Here is a 15,000-nt window from a genome sequence, read left to right on the forward strand (position 1 = left end):
ACACTCCCTGGAAGAGAGATCAATTTGGTCTCGAAGGCAGGACAAAGGTAAGTATTCAGGTAGGAATATTACCACAGCATGAGTGAGTATATAATACAAGTATATCTATATTATTCTTCTCTTTCAGAAGGAAGGGGTTAAATGAAACTATGACAATCATATATTTCATAATAAATAATAGGAGTGGAGAGAGACGCACGTGTAATAAAATGGACATTTTATTTCATAGATTGCAGATTATTGTGATAACAATTGCAATAATAAATGTAAAGTTAATCTACAACAATAAAGAATAATGTACATAGAAAATAAAAGACTTCAATCTTGAATCTGAAAAAAATTTCACTTTTAGAAACACAAGTTCCAGAGGAACGTCAGTCTTTTTCAAAGAAAAAAACACATCATGCCCTAGAGCATGTGGCACTCATGTGAAGTCTATGACATTTCACCTTGATAAGAACAGTCTATTAGAAACACTAAGTGTCCATGAAATCACTATGTATCACAAAAGGGTCAACACAGGCACCCGTAGAGTTAAAGTCCCAAGTAACTCAGTGTTCTATGCAGAGTTAAACGGCAGGTTTCATAACACTACCTGCGGCTACCACGAAATGTTTAACTTCATGCACTTGCTTCGCGTAGTGCTTGAAGAAAACGTGCGACGATTTCCACCCTGTGAAGCTCTTGAGGCTTTCGAAATCCATGCTCTGGAAGAAGTTCAGAGAAGACGCGACTTTTCTAGGATCATGACCTGCGGGTGTACTATCAGGATCCGCTCTGCGAATGAAGTAGGTGATTTTCGCTCTTAGTTGTTTCAGTGACAAGTCACTACCCGATGTTTCTCCTTTGAAGAGTTGTCCTCCACCGAAGTCTGAAGTTCTTCGAAGATAGACCTTAAGACTCTCCACTGGGCATAGAGACACATCTTCCTTCAGGGGGCAGATTCTCCAAGGGCCCCATCTCTTGGTGGGTAGTTCATTCTTTGCGAGAAACGTCGGATCAGGGAAGAGGGTAAGCTCTCTTGTATCTGCGAACAGGATATGACCCTCTTCTCTTGATAATGCCACTATTTCACTGACTCGGGCTCCCAAGGCGAGAGCAAAAAGGAAGATAACTTTTTGAGTCAAGTCTTTTAGAGGGCACGAATCATTGTCCAGGTTAGAGGCAAAACAGAGCACCTTGTCCAGGGACCAGGAGATAGGTTTTGGCGGAGGTGCTGGGCGTAGTCTAGCGCATGCCTTTGGTAATTTATTGAAGATATCACTGGACAGATCAATCTGGAAGGCGTACAGTAGTGGTCTAGTCAAAGCCGATTTGCAGGTGGAAATCGTGTTGGCTGCTAAGCCTTGTCCATGAAGGTGAATGAAGAAAGACATGCAAAAATCAATGGTGATTTCGGTAGGATTTTTTGCCTTGACGAACGAGACCCACTTTCTCCAGGAAGATTCGTATTGCCGTAGTGTGGATTCAGTCTTGTATTCCTCGAGGAAGTCTAGACTTTTCTTCGAGATTCCAAACCTTTTCTTTGCGGCTAAGGAGAGAAAATCATAAGATGAAGGTCCCTGACTTTCAGTGATGAAGCGAAGACAGTCGACTTCTGTACTTGTTGAGAGAGAACTGGGCCCGGTAGGGGGATCAGCGCGGGCTGCAGCTCCAGGACCAGAGGGTACCAATTGCTCCGGGGCCACTTGGGAGCCACTAGGGCCGCTGTACCTTTGAAGGTTCTCAGTTTGGAGAGGACTTTCAGCAGAAGGTTGGGGGGAGGGAACAGGTATATCCTGGACAATCTGTTCCAATCCAGTGACATGGCATCCACTGCTTCTGCCTTGGGGTCCTCGTACGGGGCCACATATCGAGGAAGTTGATTGTTGTCGCTCGTTGCGAAGAGATCGATCTGAAGTTCCGGGACTTGGTGAGAGATGAAGGAGAATGACCTTGCGTCTAGAGACCATTCCGACTCTACTGGGCTTGTCCGTAATAGAGCGTCCGCCGTCACGATGCGGAATCCTTGTAGGTGAACTGCAAACAGGTGCCCTTTCTTCTTTTCTGCCAGACGAAAGATCGGAAGAAGTACCTGATTTATCTGGGGCGATCTCGAGCCCTGACGATTGAGACATCTGACTACCACCGAGTTGTCCAGAGTCAGACGGATGTGGATCGAGGGAGGCGGGGAGAGTTTCTTCAGGGTGAGAAGAATCACCATGGCCTCCAAGATGTTGATGTGAAACGTTTTGAATAGGGGAGACCATGTTCCTTGAACCTGTTGTTGGTGGGAGTGACCTCCCCAACCCTCCAGTGAAGCGTCCGTGTGGATGTTGATCGATGGAGGCAGGTGTTGAAGAGGAATGGACCTTTTCAGGGCCTTTGCTTCCGACCACGGCTTTAATAGTGAGCGAAGTCTGTTTGGAAGCTGTCTCTTGAGGTCTCTTCGAGCGATGGATGCGAAACGTCTCCAGACTCCTGCGGCATCCTTTAGCTGTGCGCGAAGCACTGGGTTTGTCACAGAGGCGAACTGTAGAGAGCCGAGATCTTGTTCCTGCTGTCGTCTTGAGATCCGTTTGGATTTTAGACGTCTTCTGACAGACCCTGCTATTTCCTTCCTTTTCTTCTGTGGGATGGAAAGGCGGTGTGACTGAAGATCCCAATGGATTCCCAACCATTGGTACTTCTGAGCTGGAGAGAGGCGAGATTTCTCAGTGTTTATTTTGAATCCCAGATGCTCTAGGAACTGGGTGACTTTCCTGCAGGTTCTTACACAATCTTCGGGCGATGTCGCCCAGACTAGCCAGTCGTCTAGGTAGGCCATCACTTGGACGTCCTGAATACGGAGTTGTTGGACAATAGCGTCTGCCAGCTTGGTGAAGATCCGTGGAGCCACGTTGAGCCCGAAGGGCATGGCCCTGAAGGCGTAACTTTTCCTTTGGAGTCGAAATCCTAGGTAGGAGGAAGCGTGATGATTCATTGGAACGTGCCAGTAGGCATCCGCCAGGACTATGGAGACCGTGTAGGCCCTTTGAGGAAGAAGGGTTCTTATATGTTGCAGAGTCAGCATCTTGAACTTGTTGTTCGCAATGAACTTGTTGAGAGGGGATAAGTCTAGAATGACTCTGAGTTTGTCGGAGTCCTTCTTGGGAACGCAAAATAGTCTCTCTTGGAACCTGGTTGACTTTACCCTCCTGATCACTTTCTTGTTCAAGAGTTCTAGGACATATTCTTCCAGGCGGGGGGTTGACTGTTGGAAGAATTGCTGGAAGGCTGGGGGTGGTTGCGTCCAGCTCCAGCCTAGTCCCTTCTTGACGATGTTGTGTGCCCAGGGATCGAAGGTCCAACGATCCTAGAATTGGCGGAGTCTTCCTCCCACCGGAAGCACTTCATTGCTTCTGGTGTCCCAAGGGTTTGCCACCTCGGCCGCTAGCTCCCCTTCCTCCTCTGCCTCTGCAGGGGCGGCGAGACGAATCTCTGCCGGAACCTCTGCTTAAGCCCCTACCTCTGGGACGAAAGGTAGTAGCGTGTTGCTCATACGCAGGGGTAAAGACCGGTGACTGCGACACCACTGGTTGGGGGACCAACTGAAAGGTCTGTTGTGGCTGTGTGGCCACTTAGGGAGTAGCGGTACCCGGAAACTGCCGTCTCTGTTGACGTTGCTGGGGTTTCGGCTTTTGAGGTTTCCTCTTAGGTTGAGGGCCATCGTCCTGAGAGGATTTCCTTTTTCTTGACATGCCCCACTTGTGGAGAAGGTTCCTATTCTCCGTGGCAGCCTTGTCTGCAATCTCTTTCACCAGGGAGTAGGGAAAGAGATACTTACCCCAGATATTGGAGGAAATCCGTCTCTGGGGTTCGTGTTTCACCGTCTTGTTAGCAAACACGAATTCACGACAGGCTCTGCGAGCCTTAGTGAAGCTGTATAGGTCCTTCGTCACCGTTGCCAAGTGCGATTTGGCTAGGACCATATAAAAGTCCGGGACTCTAGTATCCCCGGCCATAAGTTCTAGCTGTACCTGGAGGGACAGCAATGCGGCAAGCCTCTCCTTCGTATCCTGTTCCCTACGAAGGAGTTGATCATTTAGCCTTGGGAGGTCCTCATTGAATTGACGACCGGCTACGTCAGGCTCTAACTTCCCCACCGTGAAGGTTGACTGGACGTCTTTCCAGTGCGTATCATCGGGAGGAACGGTAAGGGAGAAGGGTCTGCACTCCTCCAGTGCAGGGCAAGGTTTCCGTTCCTCCACTGCCTTTAAGACCGCTGTGAAGGCCTTTTCGATGAAGGGGAAAGTCGCAGCATTCGGTGCAACGAAGGTTGGATGCTTCTTACTAAGCGCCGGCATCTTGGAGTTGGTGAAACCCCTACTCTTCACCGCCTGGGCTAGCATAGCCTGGGCCTTCGCGAGATCGAACACGATAACCTCCTTTGGTTCGGTCTCCTCCTTTGAGGCTGGTTCGGACCTGAGTCGGACGTAACAGTCCGGATAAGCCTCGAAGTTCGGGAAGAATTCGACTTCTTCCAACAAGATAGAGCCAACCCTTTCACTGATGTACTGTAGATCTTTCCAGTCGTGATTGGCATATGCTCGGCATATCTCCATGGGTTAGCTTCCGAGCAAGTGGGGAGGTCCTTAACCGAAATCCGTTTCGGTTGTTTAAGATTAACCAGAGTAGACCGGAATTGCTCCTGGGTTTCTCGTAGTTTTCTTTCCATGAGGGCTTCAAGCATCTTGAAGACCTCCTGAGTGGCCGATGGAAGAGGGTCCGGGGTGGCGGAAGTTGAAGGAACAGGTTCCTCGGACGGTGCAGGAGTCGCTGCGGGAGTAGGAGCGGGAGCGACCTCGGTCTCCGAATCAGGGTATTCCACCTGATCTTCCTCATAGTCGAGTTTCTCGCCCATGAGGTTCTTCTCCGTCTCTTCTGCCACTTCCGACATACGTTCCACATTATCGGAATCCAAATGGCACTCATGCATGGACTGGGCCATGACAATATTAGATTCCACCACGATCTGGACGGTGGGGATCTGATCACGGGGGACCACAGAGTCTTTGGATGCCTTTGGGAAAAGCAAGGCCCTCAAATCTTCGCTGGCGAGATACGGTGCGGTGGCGTTCTTCTGGAAGCCACGCACCCATTTGCAAAGCTTCTCTCAAGCGTTGTCCCTTGCCTCCGCAGAAGGAGGGTTGTTGAACGCCTCGGCCAAACGACTCTTGCAGACTGTACAGTTTTGCGGGTCCCAGTATTTCAGGTCGCCTTTCTTGGCGGCGCAGGGGGCGTGGGTCCGGCACGCCTTGTGCCTGTAGAAGTCCGGGCGCTTCACTCCACAGAAGTTGCTTTCACAATTCATATACTCCTCCTGTAAAAGAAAGAGATCATGAGTACATGGAAGGCATAAGAACGGCTTACATTACTCTAAAATTAAGATAACTTAATCTAAAGTTTTCATCTTTTTTTTTTAAACATTAAAGTAATTCACAAGGTATTATAATGCCTGAGAATAATGAGCGGGAAAGGAAGTAGATAGACACATACTTGTGAATCCGCCCAGTCGGTTACCGTAACCTTATCAGTAGGCAATTTCTTTTGTGGCCGAAGGTCACAAAATGGAAATCCATATGGATAAGCCGTGGTGGGTAGAAGCTAAGCCTCTAACAGAAATTGCCCGCAAGGTGTAGCAGGGACTGAAACCACTCAGATCCCTGGAGTAGAAGGGGAATAGGAGAAACCCCTTATTAGATATAGGTTCCGGCATTCGGATGCACTAAGACACACAGAGTATGCTTGAATATTGTAATGTGCAATCAAACAGCATAGCCACAGATTTAGATGGTAAGACAATATCTTTATATAGAAGTGGCTAAGCCATCTGGCTGCAATATGTTGACTGTCGGCATGTTGTCGGCAGGTATGAGAAGGGGTGCATGTCCCTTAACGTCTCCGGAGGGTGCCGGCAGACCGACAGCACGCCGGAGGCCGGTCCTGCAGGGAGGAAGGCATCAAGAAAGACACATTGAGTATCTAAAATATAATACCATCGTGGCGACCGCCGGCACAGCGGCGGGTCGTCGGCAGGAGGCGGAGGCTCCGGCAGCCGAAGGCTGACGGCCTGGTGAGATTGGATCAATTCATAAGATGGATATGTATATGGTTGTATACCTAGACCGCCGGCAATCAATGCCGGAACGCCGGTGGCCGGCTCTGAAGGTCGGCCAGCTGTTACTAGGTAAAATGAGGGGTGGGACGTCGGCTGTATGTCGACGGAAGGCGGCAGCCTCCGGCACACGGAAGGCTGACGTCTTGGAGGGGGGAGGGCATCTTATGAAAGAATGTCACCCGAGGTAATGGCGGTATCTCCGGCAGTAGAGATGGCAAGGAACCGGCACCAGGATAGAATGAGAGAAAGGTAAGGAGGTATGGAAGGGGTAAGATCTCATACCCCTCCGGCATCCCTCCGGAGAGAGTGCACTCATGATAGGAGTGAATACTCCTAGCATCCGGCGGCAGGGAGCCGGCAGTCGGCCGGATGCCTGGGGTAACCCAAGGGAGGGTTAGAGGGCAATCAAGAGGGGGGAAACCCCCACCGGCCGGACCGCTGCCGGCAACCACCCCCATAGAACACTATGAAGGGTATGTTTACCAGAGCGGCCAGCTCAGCAGGAGAACAAGTTAGCCCTACCACTCCACCCAAGGGAGGAGTTGTAGGACTAAGGACAGATGTGTGTAGGCAAGTCTACACCAAAGGGATAGGTGGGGAGGGGGAAGATGAAGGGTCTTTCTAAAGGGGAGACTGTATGAGAACGGCCACCAAGGAAAGGGAGAACGCTCCCTAACCTAGGTTAGGTAGCCCAGAATGAGAATGGTACAGGAGTACCGTTCCAAACTATAAAAGGGCAGAGTCAACCCCCAGAGCTTAACCTAGAGAAGGAGGGCTAACTCCTAGGCTAGGCAAGCTTGAAAGACACATCGCAAGTTGCAGGGAGGAAGGAGTAACCCAACCAGGTGCAACTGAGGAAGGGCAGAGCCATTCCTTATTTCTCGGTCACGACCCTAAGGGAGGGTCATTCCCTTAGGGTAGACAGAGAAGCTATAAATACTCTGTTTGTAGACATGACTTCCCTATATAGAAGGGGAAGCAAGGCCACACAGAGGGAACGCCCGCAGGCAGGGGGATTAGGTAGCATATAGGGGTTCCTACATTAGCTTAGGGTGGAAAGATACGCAATCAACCCAGTCCCCTATATGGTCCCCGAAGGCGAAAACACTTACATCACCGTTAATAGTATGTTTAATAATGCCACAATCTTCATAACTTAACCTAGGAACACTGGTAATATCATGCATGAAAACAAGCACTAGGCTATCCAGCCTTGGGGCTAAGCTAGCGATCTAGTATGGGGTCGAACGGCGACCGAGTCTGATGAGCGTTAAAACACGATATAAGTAATTCCTAGCTATGAAGACTAAATAACTAATAATATTAATTAGTTAAATGACAGGAGAAGGCTGTTCTGGCTGACTAAATAAAGCATGCGATATGAACAGCGACGCCCTAAAATGGCGCGTCCGGGATTCGCACAGCTCTGCCACAAAACTCAATATTTTACGAAAAATAGAAGTTACTTTACGGCTAGAGCTTATTTAAACAATACTGGGACCTAGTACTTAACTTTCCAGAAGAAGGCGAGGCTGAAGGTAGCGACATAACAGCGATGTAAGCAGATGGAAAACGCACTCAAGGAAAATCCGACTAAAGCAAGGAGCTACAGGCAGAAGGATGAGGATGGACGTGACGTCATTTAGCAATGGCGCCCGTTTGTTTACGTTTCAAGTACCAAAAGCAGCCACGGATGAGTGTAACTGTGGAACGGCTCCCCAGTTATTCTCCACCTTTCCATATCGAAGTGTTAACTCTATATGGGGTGCAGATAGCTATGTGGCGTGTTAATACATGCGTCCCCTGTTGATATACGATATCCTAGAGGGAAACCTTTAGGGTACTCGCACCAGAAGTTAGAATTCTGTGATAACCTTTAGTTTAATTCTCTGGGAATATCCCTGTAGTTAAATATACCCTAGGTAGCTACTGAAGGAACCTTCCATCAGGACGTCATGGCTTGAGCCCAAAAATACCATGATACAAATGTTTAATTATCGGTTGCGAATATTATCGGTAAGAATTAAAGAAAGTGAGCAGCTTAGTACCAAGTTCCACTTTTGCCTTCAGAATTCTGTCCATAAAGAAATAAAAACAATATAAATTGTTACCTGTTATGAAAACATAAATATACAGTAAACGATAATTTCTATTAATGAGGTAAAACATTTTGGAAATGAAATGTAAACATGATGAATACAATTGATACTACTTTGCTGAACATATCACAATTGTTTTGATTTCACTCAAACTCATAAAGCGAATTTCTCGTGAGTCCCGGTAACAATTTGTAGTCTGCGCATCCTAAACTTTTCAGCCTATCTTCTTTAAAGAACAGTGAAGAACTGATGATATAAATAAAGCACACGTCAGTTTTTATTTTTAGTCATTATTTATCAATGGTCCCATTCAAATCATTATGGCCTCATATATAAAACAGCGATCAGTCAGATGCCACATTTTTTAATTGAGATATTTAAGATGTTAGAAGGTTAAATGTGGCTGGTTTCATTTCCACTTTCATCCGGATAGATGATCACCAGAATGTCAGCTAGGAACACGCCCCCCCCCCTCCCCACTGTGACGCGCCAATACAGCACTGGCCACACAGTTAATGACTTAAACTCACAGTCCCGGGTGTGGATACATCTTCTACCCGTATTTCACTTCCCTGGCAAATAGCAGTTAAATGGGCATGTGTCTAAAGTACAGATCAGGAGATCCCTAGAGATGGATATTGTGTCCGACACCCCCCTCTGTGACAGTCAATCAAGGCCAATCTTACGAACTTCCTGGCCACAATCAAGGGTTTCTGTACAGTATTGAAGATTGTAAGAAGGACATCACATACTTCAAGGCCTTTACGAAAACCAAATCACTATAGAACAGATAATCACCTTCAGCATATGCAGTTAGGCAAACACGTTACCCCTGTGTTTTTATATAAATAGGGAAAATATCACATATCCAGTCCTGAGAAATTTATATATGGAGTAGAATATTAAACAATAGCAATCTAAGAAATATGACATAACTAAGAGATGTTGATTTTTTTTTTCTTTCTTTTCGTGTGTTGTGGAAATGCAAATACAAAACGTACCTTTGTAAATTAATCTCATAGCAAACCTCAATGTAATTCAATATGGTTATGAAATAGGTTACAGCATTCCCTTATTGGAAGTGAAAAGAAACCGTTTATAGTTTACATTTGCAGTTTATAGAAAACCAACTACTAATACATTTTTAATTTTTGTATATGAATAGTCTAACGTCAGATTATTAAATGATAAATCTTATTTCGTATAATAAAAGTGGGTAAAAATTTATTCTGTAATAAAATATTTGCTTAATTAATGATATATCAAATACTTAATCAAAAATATCTTGCAGTGAAGTTTTCTTTAAAAACATAATGTATAACAGTTTGATACGAAGGCTGTATACGGCTTAATACAGCCGTTCATTCCAGATATGGACACAGAAATGAGATGTTAATATCGTAGATCAGTGACTTGTTTAAATATCCTCTGTATTTCCCCACTTTTTGATTTATATTGAAGGAATAAGAACGTTAAACCTCCCCCCCCTCTCTCTCTCTCTCTCTCTCTCTCTCTCTCTCTCTCTCTCTCTCTCTCTCTCTCTCTCTCTCTCTCTCTCTCTCTCTCTCCAAACACGGTTATGCATGTGTCTATTTTATGGAGCGTTTTTATATTAAAATCTAGTTCAACCTCAACTATATGCTGTTGTTACCAAAATTTCCTTATTGCCATATTTTTTTCCTATATTGCATCAAGGTCTTCATCTGCTCCAGGTATATCAATCAAATATTTATCTTCATATCTCCTATTCCTAACCTCACTAAACTGTACCAGCCAACGCTGTCTTTTTTCATCTTCTGTTGCTATAAAAGTCATCTCTCGTTTTGATGGGTATATGCTTCTTCTTCTTTGCCCTAGTCGAGATTTCATCAATAATTCTACGAGCAATTATTACAGCATAGCTTTTTCAGCCTCATTTGCTTTACTCTCTAAATATACTCCCCAGTCATTCCTGGCTTTTCTTTCGACCTCACTATCAATACTGGAATACTTAACATGCTCTACATTGTAATTTTCATCACTTCTTCGGAAGCTTTCAACAATCAATTTTTGTCTCTGTCTCCTTTTTATAGTATCCCACACCATTCTTCATTGATTGTCTGTTCTTCGTCTCTTAAAGTCTCTAAGACAGCAAATCGATTCCTACATCAATTACAAATGTTTCTCTGCTCTCTGCTTTTAGAATCTTAGTTGTATCAAACCTAGGTATTCTATCTATCTTTCTCTTGAATGCTTTCATTGTTAATTTCAGTGTGGCTATGAGGAGCTTGTGCTCACCACCAATATGTGCTCCTCTATAGCTATTTACATTTCTCAGAGTCCTCCTTCTCTCTTTATTAATGGCAATGTGATCTCTCTCTCGTTTTTATAATTGCCACATGGTGAAGTCCATGTATACTTGAGAATGTTCTCGTGTTGAAAAAGCGTACCTCCAATGACCAGATTCTTTGCTAAACAGAAACTTATGAAATGTTCTCCATTTTCATTTGTAACTTCGCCAAGACCCTCGGAATCCATCACATTCTCTATCTCAAGATTATTTCTTCCAGCTTTAGCATGAAGTCATCAATCATAATTTTCATATGTCTCTTTAGGATCTCATCAATTACACTCTGCCTTTCTTCATAGTATTCATCTTTTCTTTCTTCAAAGGAATCATTTGTTTGAGCATAGCAAATCATAATACTCATATTGCAGTGCTTTGATTTGAGCTTTGCTAGTAACAATCTACTATTTACAACTATCCACTCTGTTAATGCCTTTTGATTAGATTAAGTCTGTTCATGAACATAGCAAGTACAAAGTCAATGTGGAATTTTATCAAATTAATATCCAGTGAACAGCAAATTTATACAAGGGAATGTGTTGTCACCTATATTGTTTATCCTCCTCATGGATTTTTTAATGCATAGAAAAGTCAAAGATGGTGGAGAAAGATTGGACTGGATTGGTGATAGAAATTTAGCAGACTTAGAGTATGCTTATGATGTTGTCCTTGTTAGCATAACATCACAAGATTTGCAATGTTTGCTTACCAGAATGCATGAAATATCAGACGAGGTTGGAATGAAGATAAATAGAAGAAAAAGAGAGATGATGAGAACGGAGTATTCAATGGAAGATGAAATATCATTGGAAGGAGGAAAGATTAATGAGGTAGAATCCTTTAAGTATTCAGTAACTATGATCTCCAATACAGGGATTTTAGAATTAAAGTTTAGTGAAAGATTTAAAAAAGCAAATCAGAAAATGGTTAGGTTAAGTAAAATTTAGAAAACAAATTGCCTGAAATTACATATACAAAAATATGACTATACAGTACATCAGTTTAGTGAGATCGGTGTTACTCTATAGACATGAGTCATGGTATGACAAGGAAACAATCTCTAAGAGATTTAGTAGATTTGAGAAGAAAGTACTCAGAAGGATAATGGGAGGTAAATGGCAGGACCCGATTAGAAAATGAAACTAAGATATTAATCGAGTGTCATATGTTGACGAGATCATGATGAGTGGTAGACGGAGATGGTTTGTGCATGCTCTTCGCACTCCCCAAGATAGATTAAATCACCAATCGTTCAGTTGGGCTCCACAAGGCCCCAGAGTTGGAAGATCTAGGCCTATACGGCTGAGAACTGTGAAGTGCAATGAAGATGATGAAGGGAGAAGTATTCAGTCAAGAGCTCAAGATAGACACAACTGGTGAAATCTAATCTAGGCCCTTTTGCGTCAGTAGGCGTAGGAGGATATGATGAATGGAATTCACAATAAGTAACAAGTCTTTATCCAAAGTTATTTCTTCACTGAATCCCCTATTATTTGAGCGTAACTAAATAACAGAACACCAGTGAGTCTCCCTATGAACAAATCAACTATAAAAAAATTTCAATGCCAATAAGTTATATCTATCTTCATGTTTCTATATATTTCAAAAATATATTTTCTTACATGCTCTCAAATATCATTATATTTAGTAACTATCTCTGTTTTTAGCATCAAAGGGGATCAACTATCGTTTGAATCGAAAATGGTAATCTGCTATCTGGGATGTCTAAAATCAAATCCCCTGAAATAACTTATAAAAATGAGGCTATACATCGTGTAGCGAGATCTGTGTTACAGTATGGACATGAGTCGTGGTATGACAATGAAACAAAGGGGAACACCCCAGGTAAGAGAAGTCATTGAATCATAAGACTGAAAGACCTTTTAAGAGAAAAACAATAATAAAAAACTTAGAGCAAAAAAGTAATGAATTCGTGAATTATAAGTTTGAAACTTCGTTATTTCAAAGATCCAGAAATTACTGACGTATTCCTTCACCCTCCCCCTCCAGAAATTATTAGCATTCTTTTGAAGTCATGTGAGACACTTAGGATAAGAATTCCAACTATATTGCAAATATACTTTATGTTTATTCATACTCACATATGGATTTTTTCTAAAGAGTTGTCATAGAGAAAATGGATAAAAAACTTTATTTCGAATAACGTATCATTATTTACTATTCTATTAACACTCAAAATGAGAAAAAAGATCAATTCCAAAAATCACCCGATTGAGTCTTACCGAGAGAGCTTCCATTATGTTCTTTTAAAGGAGCATTGCTAATTTCTATGTTGCAATAGGAATAATTGAAAAATAATTCGTATGTGGCAGTTTAGGTCAAAGTATGTAACATGTAAGAATCAAAGAACTCTGTTAATTACAAAGTGGGCCATGTTTTCATGGGTTAACTTAGTAATCGGACCAAAATGATAAACTAACTGCAGTCTCAGATCAATCATAAGGATAGAAAAAAAGTTTAAGTTCCTGAACTTTTAATCTTACCCAGACAGACATACAGACGATCGTTATTAAGTTTAATCATAACTAAAGAGTCCTATTCAAGACAAAATACGGAACATAGATAAATCAATGAAAATATAAGTAAGAAGAGGATTCAAAACTATTATAAAATAACGGAACTAAATGAAGAAATAAAACCAAAATATTGACTAATGCATAATAACCTCCATCTCTCTATGTTTATAAGAAAGAGAGAGATATAATTTTGATAACACCAATTGTATTTTTTATCATTTTAATCGTGTTGCCGAGCTTTTGATTCCAGCCAATCTTTTAACATAAGAAAAATAAATACGAGACTTCAGATATCAAAAAGTTTGCAGCTTTTATTTTAATATATCGGAAATTCTTATGACTCCAGTGCTCCATTTGTATTGCTTACTATCACAGTGTTATTACTGATCAGTCAGTAGAGGATATTTATTACCAAAATTATGTAAGAGCTGACAAACCACTCATTTTAAAGTTTCCGTAGCCAAACCATAATATTGTACCGCACGTGTATCACACACGCATGTACTGTAACGGTATTTGTGTGTGTGTTTTTTTTTTTATCCCCCCCCCCCCGCCACTGATAACATGTTAATGCTTTTATTTTTCTGCATCTTTGTTTTCGAATATCTTTGCCTTTCTTGACTGGAACGGCTTGTATATATGTTCTTGCTCCGTGCAAATATAGGTACTTGCAAATGACTTGTCTCTCAGTCACCTCCTAACAGCTCGTTTGCACTCTAGAAACAGCTGGTTCTACGGTTTAAGACGTCATTTATCACCGATGGAATTAGAAATGATGGGAGAAAATCAGAGAAATATTCGTCAAGTAACTTACAGTAGAAGGGTATAAAGGGGAAAAATCTTGTAGCGTTAGTAATGGTTTAATGGTAATCTATTAATGCTTAAAGTGCGCCACCTGAGATGCATTGAAAATACTAATTACTGAGAGAGTTCAGTAACTATGTTTTAAATATTTTCGTGTAGTGGTAAAACATCTTCGTCCTTTACCCTTTTATAAGAAAATAATTTAAACATTCTAGGGAAAAACCTTTAATTTATGGAAAAAATAATGATACTTATAGATAATGATAACATATATGGGTAATTTATTTCAATTTGCTTCTATAATCCATTCCTCATCGAACAGCTAATTTTTCATGTTTCAATGAATGGAGATGATTTGGTCAGAATAGAGAGCTGGAGATGGGATTAAACAGACCACACGGAAACAAGCCATTTGCATTCTCACGACCTTGAGTCACCATTGATTGTTATACACAACAACATTATCCAGCTTCCGTCCCAGACGTGTGGAAGCATAATGGAACGAACGGGAAATTAGAGATAAGGCCAACAGTCTACACTGAGATCTTCGAGGCCTCACTTTCCGATGACCTGCGGTTTGAAATGAAAACTGTTGTGAAGCCAGTCAGAGAGGCAATGCATTAAATATATTTCCCAGGACATCATGTTCATTTAGGAATTGTTGTAGGATTTAGAGATTTGGATAAAGTCAATTAAATTATTGAATTATGTTTATATATATGTATATATATATATATATATATATATATATACATATATATATATATATATATACTGTATATATATATATATATATATATATAAACCTTAGTTAGAAAAATTAGGATAACAGCATAGTGAGGAAAGGGAATAATGAAACAAATAGAATTGTGAACATGAGTGTAGCCACAAGCAAAAGAACTCTAACTAACGCAGTAGAAACCCCTTTCGCAGATGCTTTGGCACTACCTATGATTTTTTAAAAACAAAAGTTATTGCGAAAGAAAAATCAAAATAAAGTTAATTCTAATAACCAGCTGTTGAAAAGTGTACCATTTTGAGTTGAAAACAAAATTAAATGATTTAAGGAACATCGTAAATCTCGGTTATTTACGA

General features: G+C 42.1%; 1 protein-coding gene across 1 annotated transcript in view; it reads right to left on the reverse strand.

Moving 5' to 3' along the window:
• The window catches only part of LOC137617459 (uncharacterized), a 36,554-nt gene extending 33,658 nt beyond the window's left edge, over positions 1 to 2,896 (reverse strand). The window contains exon 1 of the mRNA XM_068347482.1: positions 2,756 to 2,896. Coding sequence (XP_068203583.1) covers positions 2,756 to 2,896 — 141 coding nt within the window. The remainder of the gene's footprint in view (positions 1 to 2,755) is intronic.
• Between the last annotated feature and the right edge of the window lie 12,104 nt (positions 2,897 to 15,000).

Source organism: Palaemon carinicauda, chromosome 23 (genome assembly GCF_036898095.1).
Source record: "Palaemon carinicauda isolate YSFRI2023 chromosome 23, ASM3689809v2, whole genome shotgun sequence".
Taxonomy (NCBI): domain Eukaryota; kingdom Metazoa; phylum Arthropoda; class Malacostraca; order Decapoda; family Palaemonidae; genus Palaemon; species Palaemon carinicauda.